This window comes from Mobula birostris, chromosome 4, assembly GCF_030028105.1.
Source record: "Mobula birostris isolate sMobBir1 chromosome 4, sMobBir1.hap1, whole genome shotgun sequence".
Taxonomy (NCBI): Eukaryota; Metazoa; Chordata; class Chondrichthyes; order Myliobatiformes; family Myliobatidae; genus Mobula; species Mobula birostris.
In genome coordinates, this window is record NC_092373.1 from 92,492,829 (window position 1) to 92,513,536 (window position 20,708).

Sequence of the window (20,708 nt, forward strand, 5' to 3'; positions counted from 1 at the left end):
GAAAATAACTGTTTGCTCTAAATTTTGCAGTTACTTGCGTAAACTCTGAAGAAAGTTCAGGCATGGATCAAGTTAGTTTTTGGAGGGAGCTGATTCCGGCGTTCTGAGTGTTTTTCACGTCCCATGCTACCCACAGGCGGCAGGGCTGATCGAGCGCCTGAACAGCCTGCTGAAACAACAGATTAAGTTATTGACTCCCCACCCACACTTTCAGAGGGGTTGAGTGTGCTGCTGCGGGCGGCGGACCTGGGTTGCTCCTCGATGTCCCGGAACCTGGCAATGTCGGATCCTCCAAAAGTGGAAGAAGTGGAATTGGAGGAGGAATCGAAGAAGTTTTGGATGCAGCAACCGCACGGGCCACCAGGGCGTAGGGAATGCGCGATGGGTGGCGTTACTGGTGGAAAAGGGTGTCCGCTATAATACCCAGCGACTCAGCAGGAGGGAGAGAGTTGTATCACCCTACATCCCAGAATGGCGAAGCGGTGGTTGCTCACGGCAGTTGTGATGTTTGAATTTCAACTGAATTTATTTAAACTTTACATCCGTCCCACAACGTGAGGGAGTAAAAATATTTGTGTTATGACTCTGTCGCAATGTACAGACGTGTAAATTTAAAAGTCTGGTGGAACGCAGCAGGCCAGGCAGCAACTTTCAAATCTCTTACCATCTCTTCTTTCAGTTAGTCCTGCCGAAGTGTCTCAGCCCGAAACGTCGACTGTACCTCTTCCTTTAGATGCTGCCTGGCCTGCTGCGTTCACCAGCATTTTGTGTGTGTTGCTTGGATTTCCAGCATCTGCAGATTTCCTCGTGTTTGCGAATTTAAAAGTCTGTAATTGCTTGTAGAAAGAAGCTGCCCTGTAGCCTGTTGGTCCTGGCTTTAATGCTGTGGTACTGTGTGCCAGACGGAAACAGCTGAAACAGTATGGTTGGGGTGACTGGTGTCCCCGATGATCTTCCAGGTCTTCTTTCTGCCCCTGCTGCTGTAAATGTCCTCAATGGAGGGGAGTTCACATCCACAGATGCACTGGGCTGTCTGTACCACTCTCTGCAGTGCACAGCGATCAAGGTTGGTACAGTTCCCATACCAGGCAGTGATACAGCCGGTCAGGATGCTCTCAGTGGTGCCCCTGTAGAAGGTCTTGAGGATTTGGGGGCCCATGCCGAACTTCTTCAGTCGCCTGAGGTGGAAGAGATGCTGTTGTGCTTATTTTTGGTGTGTACCTGATTCGATGTACAGCATGACGTGAGTGCGAGAGCTTGCTCGCTGAAATTCTAGTGTTGTCCGAAGCCAGCTTGTTCAATCGGTATGTAAGGATCTACCAGAGGTAATATTCTAGATAAAATAATACGCTCAAGAAGTTTGTAATACAGCAGAAGAAAGAAATTGGCCGGTAACCTGCAGGGTCGTCCACGGGCTTTCCGGGTTTCAGTATCGAAATGACTTTGGCACGTTTCCAAGTGTTGGGGTATTTTTCATTTGTTATGACAACAGTGAAAGCGCTAGTTAGCCACTTGGTACTCTCTTCTTCGAGATGTTTCAGCACTTCTGGATAGATACCGTCGATGTCGGCGGCTTTGCTGATTTAATGCTTTGCAAGGCCGATCTAATTTCGGCAGGTGCAATCGCAGATGTAAGTGTGTCATCATCTTCTAGCGCTATTGTAAAGTTTTTGGTATTCGTGTTTGACTTGTTTCGAATTTATGATTGGGAGGTACATTCCTCTTTGCCTGATGTATTTTGCTACTCTGTCTGCACTGACTGGATAATTGTTACTTTGGTGTTGTGTTGGGGTCTAAAGTTTTTGAGGATGGTCCATGCAGGTTTGCTGGAGTGAGTGAAGTCCACCTTTTCGGCAGTTCTCTTCCATCAACTTCGGTTGTCGTTGTGGAGCAACTTGAGGAAATCATTAGTTGTAGTTGTGTCACCTGTTGTTTTAAACTCATCATTGCTTTCTTTAGACCAACAAGGAATACATTCACGTTGAGGACCCCTAGGCGTTCCCTCTTTGGCGAACTTTAGCATAAGTCTATGATATCGGTGGATGGTATTCTGCACATATTGTAGATTTGCGAGGTGATTTTTTTTCATGCTTTTCTGAAGATCCATCTGGGGATCGGGATAGAGAGACGAGTGGGTACTTGGGATCCAATCGTTATTAGCGCCGGCCTGTGCTGACTGTGAGGAAAATCGCCAAAGACTTCTGGAGAGGTTCAAGTGAACAGTTGTTACAAAACAGAGGTCTGGTGTGTAATTTCATCGTTGACGTCGAGTGGAGGTTTGCGCGCTTCAAGGGCTCTAGCAGGCGATGCCAACTCAGGCCACCCATGTCGGAACGGCTGTGGACGAGATTGATGCAACTCGGGCTCCCGAACAGACAGACTCGCGTCTGCCCCTCCCGAACCACGCTTCATCATCAATCTTAAATCTCAGTAACCTCCGGCGGAGTAAGTGCTTTAACTCCTTGTGGTTTGTCTAATCCCAATGTCCCAGGTCTGAGGGTAACCCCTGCCAGCAGGGCAGTGGAAGGAGTGTCGATGCAGGCAGTTCAATGAGCACAGGTCCGACCAGTCAGTGCGGCACAGCGAGTGTGAACGGGCAGTGTGCTGGGATGACCGTATCGTCACCGAAAAGCGTCAATGTGCGCGCTCCCCGGATGTTTAAACAGAACCGAATGGATATGCGGCGCCCGGACCTACCTGTGGCCTCTCGCAGGATGATGCTCCTGCTTCTTTATCGTAGCCTGGCCGTGAGGTTTGGTGTGGTAAGAGGCACATCGCAGAGGCAGGAAGATCCTGTATGGTGGCCTTTCCCCTGTACGGTGTGGCCAAGCTATCCTGATGCATGTGGCCTCTGTGATGCCAACGAGACGGCCACCGCGCTCCACCATTGATGTCCTGACCAGAGTGTCAGCTGAGTTGACGGCCTTGCAAACTCGGGCGACGTGCCGATGGAGAAATCTGCCACCTCTCCTGTGATTGGTCAGGAGTGCTGCACCTACAACCCTAGGAGTGTGGAAACATTTACCCAGCTGGCTGATCACGCTCAGCAGTCAGTTAAGATCAGCAAAGTAGTGGGCAGCTCCATAACTACGTCAGGAAGTCGATTTTGGGGGCATTGGGAGGCTGGTGGATCACTGGGTAGCAACTGGTGTGCTGATAACTCTAGGTATTATTGTGTAGTGGGATGCTCCCAGGGGTTGTACTTGCCTGTAGGCTGACTGTCACTGTGTAATGGCTTTCCAGAGATGGAATAGAAACATAGAAAATAGGTGCAGGAGTAGGCCATTCGGCCCTTCGAGCCTGCACCGCCATTCAGTATGATCATGGTTGATCATCCAACTCAAAACCCTGTACCAGCCTTCCCTCCATACCCTCTGATCCCTTTAGCCACAAGGGCCATATCTAACTCCCTCTTAAATATAGCCAATGAACTGGCCTCAACTGTTTCCTGTGGCAGAGAATTCCACAGAATGTTTCTCACCGAAAGCCACCCCCCAGTGGGAGGCGGGAACTGGCCCATGTAGGGAGCATTGCAGCCCCCTCCCACAAGCTTCCATTTAGCTGATGATGTCAAGGCGTTGGTAGGGTTTAAATCTAGCGCGCAGTAACTATGCGGTCCCTTCGCTCTGGTGTCGCTGTGGACCAGGTAGATGAGGGTGCCGCGGAAACATTAGACAGTGCTGCAGTAAAGAGGGCCTGGGTGCTTTTGATAAGTATTTGCCACTGTGTGTATGTTTGATGTCCATTTGTCTTGCTCTTTGGACGCTCAGTTTAGACAAGTATCTGTTACTGAGTTTAGCTTGAATGTTACTGAATACCGAATGTTTAGTGTCTGCTCTGTCTAGTAAATAAATAGTTAACCTGCTTACTAGTAGTGAGTGTCTTCTGACCCCACTCACCGAACCTGTGAACCTGTTTTTCCACAACAACAATCCACTTAAGTAAGGAAATTTCTTCTCACCTGTCTGCTTTGGCCAACTCCTTAGTTTGAGATGTGAACCCTGGACCTGGGTATCTACCCAAGGGAAATATCAATTCCACATCTACTCTTAAGAATGTTGTATGTTACATGAAATCACCTCTCGTCCTTCCAATTTCTGGGAAGTGTAGGTCTGGTGTGCTTAATCTTTCCCAGGATCAATATAGTGAACCTTTGCTGTTTTCTTTCTGTTACAAGGATAGTTTTCATTAAGTAGGGAGACCAGACCTGTACACCCTATTCCAGATGTACTGTATTCTTTGGTTGACAGTCAACCTGATTCTACACTAGATCTAAGCTCCATGTGTGAGCTCTTTTATGAGCAGTCTCACCAGAGCTTTATTTAACTTGAGTATGACATCTCTACTCCTGTACTCAGATCCTCGTACAACAAGGCCCACCTATTAAACTGCTTTCTAAATGATTGCTGAACCTCATATTAGTAATAAGAGTACATGAATTCCTTGGTCCTTCTGAATATTAATACCTTCAATCTCTCATCATTTATCCCATGTTCTTTCTACCAAAGTGGATAAACCTCACGTTTCCACATTATATTCCATTTCTCCTGCCCTCCCTCACTCATTTACCCTATCCATTGCTCCCAAAGCATCAATCCTCCTCACAGTCCACACTCCTGCCTAATTTCATACCACCAGCGAGCTTGGATATATTGCACTTGTTCCCTGCATCCAAATCATCTAGGCCCCAGCACTCATCTCTGTGGCACATGACTGGTCACAGTCTATCAAATTTATTCATTTATTTCAACCATGTTTTCTGTCCTTCAGCAAATTGCAATCCACAACAATATCTTCCCCACAAATACCCTGTCGTCTAATTCCATTTACTAGTCTTTACCTTTCTGAAACCCTTTTGAAAACCCAAATACATCACACTCACTAATCTGACCATTCCATTATACCAGTCCCAGGTGCTCCTATTTTCTCCCACTTGCAAAGGACATGTGGGTTGTGGATTAGTTGGACACAGTAGGCTTCCCATGTGGTGTAGGTGAGTGGTAGAACAATCTAGGCAGTGTTGCTGGCAATGTGGGGAAAATACAATTGAGTCAATGGAGATATCATAGGTGGTTGATGGTCAGCATAGACTAAATTCCCCAAGTAACTTGTTACCATGTTGTATGACTCTGTGACTTGTTATTCTCCAAGACCCCTATTACTGATACCTTTAACCCCTTACTTTGGCAATCTGAGTTACCCACCTGCTTCAAGCAAGCTTCAATTATACTGACGCTTAAGAACGTGGTAACCTGCCTCAATGACTATCATCCAGTAGCACTGACATCCACAGTGATGAAGTGTTTTGAGAAGTTGGTGATGAAACATATCAACTCCTGCCTGAGAAGTGACTTGCATCCGCTCCAATTTGCCTACTCTCAGAACAGGTCCACAGCAGATGCAATTACATTGGTTGTTCACTCAACCCCAGAACATCTGGACGTTGAAGGGGCATACATCAGAATGCTCATTATTGGCTACAGGTTGGCGTTCAGTGCTCTTGTTCCTTCAAAGCCAATCAACAAACTTAAAGACCCAAGCCTCAATTCCTCCTTGTACAACTGGTTCCTCAATTTCCTCACTTGCAGACACCAGTCAGTTCGGATTGGCAACAACATCTCCTCCACAACCACCATCAGCGCAGGTGCACCACAAGGCTGTGTGCTTAGCCCCCTGCTCTAATCACTTTACTTATTTGTGGCTATGAGGCTAAGCACATCTCTAACGCCATACTTAAGTTTGCCGACCAACTGTCATTGGCCGAATCAAAGGTGGTGACAAATCGGCATATAGGAGGGAGATTGAACAACCCCTCACTCAATGTCAGCAAGACCAAGGAGCTAGTTATTGACTTTAGAAGGAGAAACCGTGGTCCATGAGCCAGTCCTCTTTGGGGCTTCAGGGGTGGAGAGGGTCAGCAACTTTAAATTCCTCAGTGTTTTCATTGCAGAGGATCTGTCCTTTCTAAGTGCCATTACAAGGAAAGCACGGCAGTGCCTCTACTTCCTGAGGAGTTTGCAAAGATTCGGCATGACATCTAAAACTTTGACAAATTTCTATAGCTTTGTGGTGGAGAGTATATTGACTGGTTGTATCATGGCCTGGTATGGAAACACCAATGCCCTTGAATGAAAATTCCTACAAAACGTAGTGGATACAGCTCAGTCCATCACAGGCAAAGCCCTTCTCACCATAAAGCACACCACCCAGGACATGTTCTCTTCTTGCTGCTGCCATCAGGAAGAAGATACAGGAGCCTCAGCACTCACACAACCAGGTTCAGGAACAGATATTTCCCTCAACCATTAGGCTCTTGAACCTTACTCGCCCTGTCACTAAACTGTTCCCACGACGTAAGGACTCACTTTCAAGGACTCTTCATTGCATGTTCTTGTTATTTATTGCTTATTAATTTTTTGGTTTTTATATTTGCACTGTTTGTTGTCTTTTAAACATTGGTTGTTTGTCCCTCCTGTTGGGTAATGCCTTTCATTGATTCTATTGTGTTTCTTGGATTTACTGTGTATGCCTGTCAAAAATGAACCTCAGGGTTGTATATGGTGACATATATGTACTTTGATAATACATTTACTTTGAACTTGAACCATTTAGAAACATAGAAACATAGAAAATAGGTGCAGGAGTAGGCCATTCAGCCCTTCGAGCCTGCACCACCATTTATTATGATCATGGCTGATCATCCAACTCAGAACCCTGCACCAGCCTTCCCTCCATACCCCTTGATCCCCGTAGCCACAAGGGCCATATCTAACTCCCTCTTAAATATAGCCAATGAACTGGCCTCAACTGTTTCCTGTGGCAGAGAATTCCACAGATTCACCACTCTCTGTGTGAAGAAGTTTTTCCTAATCTCGGTCCTAAAAGGCTTCCCCTTTATCCTCAAACTGTGCCCCCTCGTTCTGGACTTCCCCAACATCAGGAACAATCTTCCTGCATCTAGCCTGTCCAATCCCTTTAGGATTTTATACGTTTCAATCAGATCCCCCCTCAATTTTCTAAATTCCAACGAGTACAAGCCCAGTTCATCCAGTCTTTCTTCATATGAAAGTCCTGCCATCCCAGGAATCAATCTGGTGAACCTTCTTTGTACTCCCTCTATGGAAAAGATGTCTTTCCTCAGATTAGGGGACCAAAACTGCACACAATACTCCAGGTGTGGTCTCACCAAGGCCTTGTACAACTGCAGTAGTACCTCCCTGCTCCTGTACTCGAATCCTCTCGCTATAAATGCCAACATACCATTCACCTTTTTCACCGCCAGCTGTACCTGCATGCCCACTTTCAATGACTGGTGTATAATGACACCCAGGTCTCGTTGCACCTCCCCTTTTCCTAATCGGCCACCATTCAGATAATAATCTGTTTTCCTATTTTTGCCACCAAAGTGGATAGCTTCACATTTATCCACATTAAATTGCATCTGCCATGAATTTGCCCACTCACCCAACCTATCCAAGTCACTCTGCATCCGCTTAGCATCCTCTTCACAGCTAACACTGCCACCCAGCTTCATGTCATCCGCAAACTTGGAGATGCTGCATTTAATTCCCTCATCCAAGTCATTAATATATATTGTAAACAACTGGGGTCCCAGCACTGAGCCTTACGGTACCCCACTAGTCACCGCCTGCCATTCTGAAAAGGTCCCGTTTATTCCCACTCTTTGCTTCCTGTCTGCTAACCAACTCTCCACCCACACCAATACCTTACCCCCAATACCATGTGCTTTAAGTTTGCACAGTAATCTCCTGTGTGGAACCTTGTCAAAAGCCTTTTGAAAATCCAAATATACCACATCCACTGGTTCTCCCCTATCCACTCTACTAGTTACATCCTCAAAAAATTCTATGAGATTCGTCAGACATGATTTTCCTTTCACAAATCCATGCTGACTTTGTCCGATGACTTCACCGCTTTCCAAATGTGCTGTTATCACAGCTTTGATAACTGACTCCAGCAGTTTCCCCACCACCGACGTTAGGCTAACCGGTCTATAATTCCCCGGTTTCTCTCTCCCTCCTTCTTTAAGAAGTGGGGTTACATTAGCCACCCTCCAATCCTCAGGAACTAGTCCAGAATCTAACGAGTTTTGAAAAATTATCACTAATGCATCCACTATTTCTTGGGCTACTTCCTTAAGCACTCTGGGATGCAGACCATCTGGCCCTGGGGATTTATCTGCCTTTAATCCCTTCAATTTACCCAACACCACTTCCCTACTAACATGTATTTCGCTCAGTTCCTCCATCTCACTGGACCCTCTGTCCCCTACTATTTCTGGAAGATTATTTATGTCCTCCTTATTTCTGGAAGATTATCTATGTCCTCCTTCATCATAAGCTCCCTCATCATATCCGGTTCATTACACAACACCCAATCCGGAATCACAAACAAGAGAAAATCTGCAGATGCCGGAAATCCAAGCAACACACAGCATGCAGCATCTATGGAAAAGAGTACGGTCGATGTTTCGGGCCGAGTCCTGCTGAAGGTTCTCAGTCCAAAACATCTACTAACACACATAAAAGTTGCTGGTGAACGCAGCAGGCCAGGCAGCATCTCTAGGAAGAAGTGCAGTCGACGTTTCAGGCCGAGACCCTTTGTCAGGACTAACTGAAGGAAGAGTGAGTAAGGGATTTGAAAGTTGGACGGGGAGGGGGAGATCCAAAATGATAGGAGAAGACAGGAGGGGGAGGGATGGAGCCAAGAGCTGGACAGGTGATAGGCAAAAGGGATACGAGAGGATCATGGGACAGGAGGTCTGGGAAGAAAGACGGGGGGGGGACCCAGAGGATAGGCAAGGGGTATATTCAGAGGGACAAAAAGGAGAGTGAGAGAAAGAATGTGTGTATAAAAATAAGTAACAGATGGGGTACGAGGGGGAGGTGGGGCATTAGCGGAAGTTAGAGAAGTCGATGTTCATGCCATCAGGTTGGAGGCTACCCAGACGGACTATAAAGTGTTGTTCCTCCAACCTGAGTGTGGCTTCATCTTTACAGTAGAGGAGGCCGTGGATAGACATGTCAGAATGGGAATGGGATGTGGAATTAAAATGTGTGGCCACTGGGAGATCCTGCTTTCTCTGGCGGACAGAGCGTAGGTGTTCAGCAAAGCGGTCTCCCAGTCTGCGTCGGGTCTCGCCAATATATAAAAGGCCACATCGGGAGCACCGGACGCAGTATATCACCCCAGCCGACTCACAGGTGAAGTCTCGCCTCACCTGGAAGGACTGTTTGGGACCCTGAATGGTGGTAAGGGAGGAAATGTAAGGGCATGTGTAGCACTTGTTCCGCTTACACGGATAAGTGCCAGGAGGGAGATCAGTGGGGAGGGATGTGGGGGACGAATGGACAAGGGAGTCGCGTAGGGAGCGATCCCTGCGGAATGCAGGGGGCCGGGGAGGGAAAGATGTGCTTAGTGGTGGGATCCCGTCGGAGGTGGCGGAAGTTACGGAGAATAATATGTTGGACCCGGAGGCTGGTGGAGTGGTAGGTGAGGACCAGGGGAACCCTATTCCTAGTGGGGTGGCGGGAGGATGGAGTGAGAGCAGATGTACGTGAAATGGGGGAGATGCGTTTAAGAGCAGAGTTGATAGTGGAGGAAGGGAAGCCCCTTTCTTTGAAAAAAGGAAGACTCTCTCTCGTATCCCTTTTGCCTATCACCTGTCCAGCTCTTGGCTCCATCCCTCCCCCTGTTGTCTTCTCCTATCATTTTGGATCTCCCCCTCCCCCTCCAACTTTCAAATCCCTTACTCACTCTTCCTTCAGTTAGTCCTGATGAAGGGTCTCGGCCTGAAACGTCGACTGCACCTCTTCCTAGAGATGCTGCCAGGCCTGCTGCGTTCACCAGCAACTTTTATGTGTGTTGCTTGAATTTCCAGCATCTGCAGAATTCCTGTTGTTTGCGTTTTTAAAAACATCTACTATACTCCTTTGCATAGATGCTGTCTGGCCTCCTGAGTTCCTCCAGCAATTTGTGCGTGGTACCCAATCCAGAATTTCCGATCCCCTAGTAGGCTCAATCACAAGCTGCTCCAAAAAGCCATCTCAGAGGCTTTCCAGAAATTCTCCCTCTCCGGATCCAGCATCAATCCATCAGCAAATCAGCATACAGAGCGGAGGTACAGAACTTAGTGAGCTGGTGCTCAGAGAACAACCTGTCTCTTAATACAGCAAAGATTAAAGAGCTAATTATCAACTTTGGAAAGTCACGGGATGACGAGTACGCTCCAGTCTACATTAACGGAGACATAGTTTTCGGATAACTCTGCCATAGTTGGATGCATCAGCAAGGGAGACGAGGCTGAGTACAGGGCTATGGTTGGAAACTTTGTCACATGGTGTGAGCAGAATTATCTGCAGCTTAATGTGAAAAAGACTAAGGAGCTGGTGGTAGACCTGAGGAGAGCTAAGGTACCGGTGACCCCTGTTTCCATCCAGGGGGTCAGTGTGGACATGGTGGAGGATTACAAATACCTGGGGATACGAATTGACAATAAACTGGACTGGTCAAAGAACACTGAGGCTGTCTACAAGAAGGGTCAGAGCCGTCTCTATTTCCTGAGGAGACTGAGGTCCTTTAATATCTGCCGGACGATGCTGAGGATGTTCTAAGAGTCTGTGGTGGCCAGTGCTATCATGTTTGCTGTTGCGTGCTGGGGCAACAGGCTGAGGGTAGCAGACACCAACAGAATCAACAAACTCATCCGTAAGGCCAGTGATGTTGTGGAGATGGAACTGGACTCTCTCACGGTGGTGTCTGAAAAGAGGCTGCTGTCTTAAGTTGCATGCCATCTTGGTCAATGTTTCCCATCCACTACATAATGTACTGGGTGGGCACAGGAGTACATTCAGCCAGAGACTCATTCCACCGAGATGCAGCACAGAGCGTCATAGGAAGTCATTCCTGCCTGTGGCCATCAAACTTTACAACTCCTCCCTTGGAGGGTCAGACACCCTGAGCCAATAGGCTGATCCTGGACTTATTTCATAATTTACTGGCAAATTTACATACTACTATTTAACTATTTATGGTTCTATTACTGTTTATTATTTATGGTGCAAATGTAACGAAGACCAATTTCCCCCGGGATCGAGAAAGTATGACTATGACTATGACTATAGTGGAGAGTGTCCAGCTTCAGGTTTCTGGGAATACACATCTCAGAAGAACTTACATGGTCCACTAACACCACAACAATAGTTAAGAAAGCACAGCAACACTTGTTTTTCCTGAGGACGCTGAAGAAAGTTGGTCTACCTGAACAGATGCTGATGATCTTTTACCGCTGCTTCATGGAGAGCATCTTATCATACTGCATCTCTGTGTGGTATCTCTGTTGTACAGCAGCTGATAGGATAGCACTTCAGCGGGTCGTCTCTAGCACACAGAAGAACATCGGGATGCAGCTCCCAGCCCTGGAGGACATCAACAGTTCTCGCTGCCTATGGAAAGCTACAAGCATTTGTAAGGACAATACACACCCATGAAATCATCTGTTTGAACTTCTTCCATCTGGCAGGCATTGTAAGACTTTCTATACTGTTCCCTTTTCCTTTCTTAAATAGCAACAAACAATCTGCTGGAGGAACTCAGTGAGTCAGGCAACATCTTTGGGGATGGGGGTGGTGAAAGGAACTGTATATGTTTCAGTTTGAAACCTTGTATCAGGAAGCAAGTTTGTTGCTTAAGATTCCAGTATCTGCAGTCTCTTGGTGTCTACAGATTGCTCAATAAAGGTATCTTTGTTTTGTTTTGATTAGGTCTTATCTAAGGAACCGTGGCCAAGTAATATCAAAGTCCAGACCATTGAACCAAAGCCATGAGCTTGGACCCCATATTTGCAGCTGCAGAATTCAACTTCAAATAAATAAGGGCTTGGAATTAAAAGAAAATAAAAATGCAGATCTCAATAATAGTCACTACTGGTTTGTTGTAAATCCCAACTGGTTTTCATCGACTTTCAAGGAAGGTAATCTATCATAAATGAAAGAAATCTGCAGGTACTGGAAATGAAAGCAACACAAACAAAATGCTGGAGGAACTCAGCAGGTCAGGCAGCATCTGTGGAAAAAGTATACAGTCGACGTTTTGAGCCAAGACCCTTCGACAGGACTGGAGAAAAAAAGATGAGGAGTAGATTTAAAAGGTGGGGGGAGGGGACAGAGAAACACAAGGTGATAGGTGAAACCTGGAGGGGGAGGGATGAAGTAAAGAGCTGGAAAGTTGATTGGTACAGGGCTGGAGAAGGGGGAGTCTGATAGAGAACAGAAGGTCATGGAAAAAAGATAAGGGGTGGGGAGAAGCACCAGAGGAAGGCGATGGGCAGGCAAGGAGATAATTGAGAGGGGGGGAAAAGGGGGACATATTACTGGAAGTTCTGTTATGTGGAACAGTCCATGTTAAGCATGTACCGGTATCTTCCTGTACCCATGCCGAACTCGTCGACTTCATCAACTTTGCCTCCAACTTCCACTCTGTGCTCAAACTTACCTGGTCTATTTCTGACACCTCCCTCCCCTTTCTCGATCTCTCTGTCTTTATTTCTGGAGACAGCTTATCTACTGATGTCTATTATAAACCCACAGACTCCCACAGCTACCCAGATTACACCTCTTCCCATCCCGTTACTTGTAAAAACACCATTCCTTTCTCTCAATTCCTCTGTCTCTGCTCTCAGGACGAGGCTTTTTCATTCCAGAATGAGGGAGATGTCCTCCTTTTTGAAAGAAATGAGCTTCCCTTCCTCCGCCATCAACACTGCCCTCAACCGCATCTCTTCCTTTTTGCGCATGTCTGCCCTCACCCTCAACCTCCCGCCACCCTACCAGAGATAGGGTTCCTCTTGTCCTCACCTACCACACCACCAGCCTCCGCATCCAGCACATAATTCTCTGGAACTTCCCCCATCTCCAACGGGATCCCACCACCAAGCACATCATTTCCCCCCCCCACTCTTCCTGCTTTCTGCAGGGATTGCTCCCTACACCACTCCCTTGTCCATTTGTCTCTCCCCACTGATCTTCCTTGTGGTACTTATCCTTGCAAGCAAGCAGGTTCTACCCTGCCCCTACACCTCCTCCCTCACTATCATTCAGGGTCCCAAACAGTCCTTCCAGGTGAGGCAAGACTTCATCTTTTAGTCATATCCTGTGTTTGGTGCTCCCAGTGTGGCCTTCTGTACATCAGTGAGACCCAACGTAGATTGGGAGACTTTGCCGAGCAACTATGCTCATTCTGCCAGAAGAAGTGGGATCTCCCAGTGGCCACCCATTTCAATTCCTCTTCTCATTCCCATTACAATGTGTCTGTCCATGGCCTCTACTGTCATGATGAGGCCACACTCATGTTAAGGGAACAACTCCTTATATTCTGCCTGGGTAGCCTCCAACTGATGGCATGAACATTGATTTCTCGAACTTCCGGTAATGCCCCCACCCCTCTCCTTCACTATTCCCTTTTCCCTCCCTCAGCTTATCTCCTTACCTGTCTATCACCTCCCTCTGGTGCTTCTTCCCCTTTTCTTTCTTCCATGGCCTTCTGTTCTCTCCTATTGGACTTCCCCTTCTCCACTCCTGTATCTCTTTCACCAATCACCTTCCCAGCTCTTTACTTCACCCCTCCCCCTCCTGCTTTCACCTTTCACCTGGTGCTTCTTTCTCTCCTCCCCCCACCTTTTAAATCTACTCATCTTTTTTCCTCCAGTCCTGATAAAGGGTCTCGGCCCAAAGCCTCAACTGTTCTTTTTTCCATCGATGCTGCCTAGCCTGCTGAGTTCCTCCAGCATTTTGTGTGTGTTGCTAGGTAATCTATCATGTTTAATCTCCCAACTTGGTTGACTCATAACTTCTTCTGTTCAGTGGCAGATAGGAATGGACAAATAAATGCTGGCAATGTTAATAAGGTTCAGGAGCAGTTACATCTCTTCAATCATTTAGCTCTTCAACCAACCAGCAAAACCCCTAATCATTACAGTCTAGCAACACTATGATGACTGACCATTTTGCACTAAAATGACTTTAGTGTTGTTTTCTTGTAAAAGTTGTGTTTAATTTACTGTGTTTTTTGTGAATGGTCACTGTATGATTATATGCATCTGTGATGCTGCATTGCTATTACACCTGGGCAGACATGTACTCGTGCATAAACTCAACTTGATTTTCTCTGTAATAGAGAATACATACTGTACCTGTAAAATGTTCTCATGTGTGTCTTCCCACTGCATTCCCTGGGAGAGGAGAAACTGGCGGCGCGACGCAGCATGCGCGGCCTCTCTGATGAATGATATCGGTATCTGTGAAGTAGGAGGCCGTGCACAATCCTGATTTGATGGAGACAGATGTGAGAAGCGTGAAGGAACACCTGGAGAAATTTCTGAAATGCCCGCTTCGCTGCCACTGCTACTGTGCGAGAATCTCGGTGGGGGGGGGGGAAGGCCCCGAATCCTCAGCCTTGCCTGTTGTTGGCTGCCAGGGCTGGGGTCAAAGCGCTCGGCAGAAATGGTGCTCGGTGTCGGAGGGCTGGTCAGAGGCTCGAAGTTTTCGGACGGACTCAGAGTCGGCTGTGGTCGGGTGCTTCCAGGGTGCTGCATCGGCAAGTTTGCAGCGCTGGAGGGTCATGGCGGGGAGAGTTTTCTTCCTACTTCTACCGTCTGCGTGAGATGATGGGACTTTCGAGACCTTGACACTTTTTTTACCGTGCCCATGGTCTGTTCTTTATCAAATTACAGTATTGTTTTGCACTGTTGTAACTATATGTTGTAATTATGTGGTTTTTGTCAGTTTTTTAGTCTTGGTCTGTGATATAGAAACATAGAAAATAGGTGCAGGAGTAGGCCATTCGGCCCCTCGAGCTTGCACCGCCATTTATTATGATCATGGCTGATCATCCAACTCAGAACCCTGCCCCAGCCTTCCCTCCATACCCCCTGACCCCCGTAGCCACAAGGGCCATATCTAACTCCCTCTTAAATATAGCCAATGAACTGGCCTCAACTGTTTCCTGTGGCAGAGAATTCCACAGATTCACCACTCTCTGTGTGAAGAAGTTTTTCCTAATCTCGGTCCTAAAAGGCTTCCCCTCTATCCTCAAACTGTGACCCCTCGTTCTGGACTTCCCCAACATCGGGAACAATCTTCCTGCATCTAGCCTGTCCAATCCCTTTAGGATCTTATACGTTTCAATCAGATCCCCCCTCAATCTTCTAAATTCCAACGAGTACAAGCCCAGTTCATCCAGTCTTTCTTCATATGAAAGTCCTGCCATCCCAGGAATCAATCTGGTGAACCTTCTTTGTACTCTCTCTATGGCAAGGATGTCTTTCCTCAGATTAGGGGACCAAAACTGCACACAATACTCCAGGTGTGGTCTCACCAAGGCCTTGTACAACTGCAGTAGTACCTCCCTGCTCCTGTACTCGAATCCTCTCGCTATAAATGCCAGCATACCCTTCGCCTTTTTCACCACCTGCTGTACCTGCATGCCCACTTTCAATGACTGGTGTATAATGACACCCAGGTCTCGTTGCACCTCCCCTTTTCCTAATCGGCCACCATTCAGATAATAATCTGTTTTCCTATTTTTGCCACCAAAGTGGATAACTTCACATTTATCCACATTAAATTGCATCTGCCATGAATTTGCCCACTCACCCAACCTATCCAAGTCACCCTGCATCCTCTTAGCATCCTCCTCACAGCTAATGCTGCCACCCAGCTTCGTGTCATCCGCAAACTTGGAGATGCTGCATTTAATTCCCTCATCCAAGTCATTAATATATCTTGTAAACAACTGGGGTCCCAGCACTGAGCCTTGCGGTACCCCACTAGTCACTGCCTGCCATTCTGAAAAGGTCCCGTTTATTCCCACTCTCTGCTTCCTGTCTGCTAACCAATTCTCCACCCACACCAATACCTTACCCCCAATACCGTGTGCTTTAAGTTTGCGCACTAATCTCCTGTGTGGGACCTTGTCAAAAGCCTTTTGAAAATCCAAATATACCACATCCACTGGTTCTCCCCTATCCACTCTACTAGTTACATCCTCAAAAAATTCTATGAAGTTCGTCAGACATGATTTTCCTTTCACAAATCCATGCTGACTTTGTCCGATCATTTCACCGCTTTCCAAATGTGCTGTTATCACATCCTTGATAACTGACTCCAGCAGTTTCCCCACCACCGACGTTAGGCTAACCGGTCTATAATTCCCCGGTTTCTCTCTCCCTCCTTTTTTAAAAAGTGGAGTTACATTAGCCACCCTCCAATCCTCAGTAACTAGTCCAGAATCTAACGAGTTTTGAAAAATTATCACTAATGCATCCACTATTTCTTGGGCTACTTCCCTAAGCACTCTAGGATGCAGACCATCTGGCCCTGGGGATTTATCTGCCTTCAATCCCTTCAATTTACCTAACACCACTTTCCTACTAACATGTATTTCGCTCAGTTCCTCCATCTCACTGGACCCTCTGTCCCCTACTATCTCTGGAAGATTATTTATGTCCTCCTTAGTGAAGACAGAACCAAAGTAATTATTCAATTGGTCTGCCATGTCCTTGCTCCCCATAATCAATTCACCTGTTCCTGTCTGCAGGGGACCTACATTTGTCTTTACCAGTCTTTTCCTTTTTACATATCTATAAAAGCTTTTACAGTCCGTTTTTATGTTCCCTGCCAGTTTTCTCTCATAATCTTTTTTTCCCCTTCCTAATTAAGCCCTTTGTCCTCCTCTGCTGAACTCTGAGTTTCTCCCAGTCCTCAGGTGAGCCACTTTCTCTGGCTAATTTGTATGCTTCTTCTTTGGAATTGATACTATCCCTAATTTCTCTTGTCAGCCACGGGTGCACTACCTTCCTTGATTTATTCTTTTGCCAAACTAGGATGAACAATTGTTGTAGTTCATCCATGCAACCTTTAAATGCTTGCCATTGCATATCCACCGTCAATCCTTTAAGTGTCATTTGCCAGTCTATCTTAGCTAATTCACGTCTTATACCTTCAAAGTTACCCCTCTTTAAATTCTGAACCTTTGTTTCTGAATTAACTATGTCACTCTCCATCTTAATGAAGAATTCCACCATATTATGGTCACTCTTACCCAAGGGGCCTCTCACGACAAGATTGCTAATTAACCCTTCCTCATTGCTCAAAACCCAGTCCAGAATAGCCTGCTCTCTAGTTGGTTCCTCGACATGTTGGTTCAAAAAACCATCCCGCATGCATTCCAAGAAATCTTCTTCCTCAGCACCTTTACCAATTTGGTTCACCCAATCTACATATAGATTGAAGTCACCCATTATAACTGCTGTTCCTTTATTGCACACATTTCTAATTTCCTGTTTAATACCATCTCCGACCTCACTACTAGTGTTAGGTGGCCTGTACACAACTCCCACCAGTGTTTTCTGCCCCTTAGTGTTATGCAGCTCTACCCATATCGATTCCACATCTTCCCGGCTTATGTCCTTCCTTTCTATTGTGTTAATCTCTTCTTTAACCAGCAACGCCACCCCACCTCCCCTTCCTTCATGTCTATCCCTCCTGAATATTGAATATCCCTGAACGTTGAGCTCCCATCCCTGGTCACCCTGGAGCCATGTCTCTGTGATCCCAACTATATCATAATCATTAATAACAATCTGCACTTTCAATTCATCCACCTTATTACGAATGCTCCTTGCATTGACACACAAAGCCTTTAGGCGCTCTTTTACAACTCTCTTAGCCCTTATACAATTATGCTGAAAAGTGGCCCTTTTTAATGCTTGCCCTGGATTTGCCGGCCTGCCACTTTTACTTTTCTCCATGGTACTTTTTGTTTCTACCCTCACTTTACACCCCTCTGTCTCTCTGCACTGGTTCCCATCCCCCTGTTGTGAACTAACCTCCTCACGCCTAGCCTCTTTAATTTGATTCCCACCCCCCAACCATTCTAGTTTAAAGTCACCTCAGTAGACCCCGCTGCCTAGGATTCAAGTGTAACCCGTCCTTTTTGTACAGGTCACGCCTGCGCCAAAAGAGGTCCCAATGATCCAAAAACTTGAATCCCTGCCCCCTGCTCCAATCCCTCAGCCACGCATTTATCCTCCACCTCATCGCATTCCTACTCTTACTGTCGCGTGGCACAGGCAGTAATCCCAAGATTACTACCTTTGCGGTCCTTTTTCTCAACTCCCTTCCTAGCTCCCTATATTCTCCTTTCAGGACCTCATCCCTTTTCCTACCTATGTCATTAGTACCTATATGTACCACGACCTCTGGCTCCTCACCCTCCCGCTTCAGGATATCTTGGACTCGATCAGAAATATCCCGGACCCTGGCACCAGGGAGGCAAACTACCATCCGGGTCTCTGGACTGCGTCCACAGAATCGCCTATCTGACCCCCTTACTATTGAGTCCCCTATCACAACTGCCCTCCTCTTCCTTGCCCTACCCTTCTGAGCTACAGGGCCAGACTCTGTGCCGGAGGCATGGCCACTGTCGCTTCCCCCGGGTAAGCTGTCCCTCCCAACAGTACTCAAACAGGAGTACCTGTTGTTAAGGGGCACAGCCACCGGGGTACTCCCTATTACCTGACTTTTCCCCTTCCCCCTCCTAACCGTGACCCACTTGTCTGCCTCCCGTGGCCCCGGCCTGCAACTCCTCTCTATCACCTCCTCACTCTCCCTGACCAGACGAAGGTCATCGAGCTGCAGCTCCAGTTCCGTAACGCGGTCCCTTAGGAGCTGCATCTCGATGCACTTGGCGCAGATGTAGACATCCGGGAGGCTTGGAGACTCCAGGGCCTCCCACATCCGACACCGAGAACAGCAAACTGCCCTCACACTCATACTGCCCCTCTCCTCAAATAACAACAGAAAATGAATGCCAAACCTTCCTCGCCTGTTTCCGCCTAAGCCCGTTGAGCCGAAGCCCTTAAGTCTTCACTCTGCTCCCGGCTCACTCCGCAGCCCGCAAACTACGCTGCCCACTCTATGAGGCTCTGTTTCTTTTAAATCTGCCGCACTGCACAGCCCGACGTCACATGCCTGCGCAGTCCCGCCTCTCAGAACGCCGTTGGAGAAAAAAAATAACGAAAATTTCAAAAATGTCTTTCTCGGCACTCCCACTCAGACTCTCAGACTCCTTCTTCGAATCAAACCCGAAGCAGGATGTCTGCCCTTTTAAATCTGCCGCGCTGCACGAATTTCACGGATATGTTCCTGTGATATCTACTGGAGGAACATTGTATCATTTCTTACTGCATGCATTACTAAATGACAATAAACGAGGACTGCGTGTCCTCATAATCTAAAACCTTCTGCAGCAGAAGGCAGATCAGACAGTCTTATCGGAGACATTCCCCCCTCTCCCATTCTCCCTGTTTAACACTTCATTTGTCTCCTTCCTAGTTCTGATGAAGAGTCTTTGATCTGAAACTTTAATTTTCTTCCTCTTCCCACAGCTGTGGCCTGTCGTGCTGAGTATTTCCAATATTTTCTGTTTTTTGTTTTAAATCTTCAAATCCTCTGTTTTGGTGGTGAAACTTTTTACATACAAACATTGAACCATCCCAACACTACCTCCTTTGTTCGAGGCCTTTCTTGAAAACAACAAATCTCCTGAAGTTATAAGGGGATAGATATCCTTCCAAAGGACACACCTTCACCCGTTGTCCTCATCCCATCACCAATACAGATATTCCCATCTCGTTTGGACGGATGGTAATTTGGAAGGATCTGTGCCTGTTCCTACCCAAAAAGGATGTTCAGCTAAGATGAACCAGGTTAATTGTTGGCCTGGTGTCTCTGTGTGAAAGGTGAAGCAGTGTGGACCAGAAACTGCAGATGATGGGACCAGGAGCGACGAGCAGACTGCTGGAAGGACTCGGCAGCTCAGCACTTGTTTTCTGCTGTAGCTTGGCCGGAATGGCTTACTCCTGCTTCCATTTATGTTAAAATTCATTCTGTTCTAATTTTGGGGGTAACTACTATGAGTAAACAAACTCTGCAGTTAGTTGTCAATCAACCCCCTCTGGTACAATGCCACACGGATGCTCCAGAGTTAAGTGTCCACGAGTCCTGACTTCTCAAAAATCTCATAAACTGCTGACTCTGAAGTTCTGATTACTTCAATTTGGCACAGTTCCCCTCCCCCAATATCAATCCTCTAGTTTAAGGTGGCATTGACTTGCTGGTTGGATCAGAGAGCTTTGATTCACAAAGCTCGTCATTCCACAGAAGGTCTAGAAGATCCAAAGAAGTGAACCATGTCCAGAAGACACTTCCCCTGCCCCCCCCCCTCTGCCTCACAGAACTGTTGCTTGCCGAGCAAAGTGACTATTACGACTTATACTATACCTGCCAATCCTATGGCGGAGAAGGTCCATGGACACCCTCTCGAAAGAAGCCTTTGACTTTTGGCTCTTGGTTGCACCTTCCTGCTTCTCCACCTCCATTCCCTTCCTCTCTGTCTCTGTGGCCCACCTCCTCATCCTCCAACAGATCTGCTAGCAAGCTGCGGCCCTACAACACACGGGCAGTTGAGTGAGCAGACTAGGTGAAACAGCTGTGCAGGGGACGAGTTGGCCATGTCCCAAGGCAACTTCTCAGTAGCACCTATTTTAAACTCTGAAAAAAATAGAACGGTTAATGATCAGTTCAGTGACTTGCAATGCACCGTCTCCTGTATTAAAGCTTTGAGCTGGA

The 20,708-nt window shown here is 46.9% G+C and overlaps 1 protein-coding gene across 2 annotated transcripts in view; it reads right to left on the reverse strand.

Moving 5' to 3' along the window:
* LOC140196478 (single-pass membrane and coiled-coil domain-containing protein 1-like) overlaps positions 1–20,644 on the reverse strand; it is a 43,276-nt gene extending 22,632 nt beyond the window's left edge. Inside the window, exon 1 of one of the 2 annotated variants that reach the window (XM_072255754.1) lies at positions 20,361–20,644. In XM_072255754.1, the coding sequence (XP_072111855.1) occupies positions 20,361–20,494 (134 nt within the window). In that variant the 5' untranslated portion in view covers positions 20,495–20,644. Of the gene's footprint in view, positions 1–14,209; positions 14,339–20,360 lie in introns of those variants that run through there. The other variant, XM_072255756.1, reaches the window with a different exon arrangement.
* Positions 20,645–20,708: the final 64 nt, after the last annotated feature.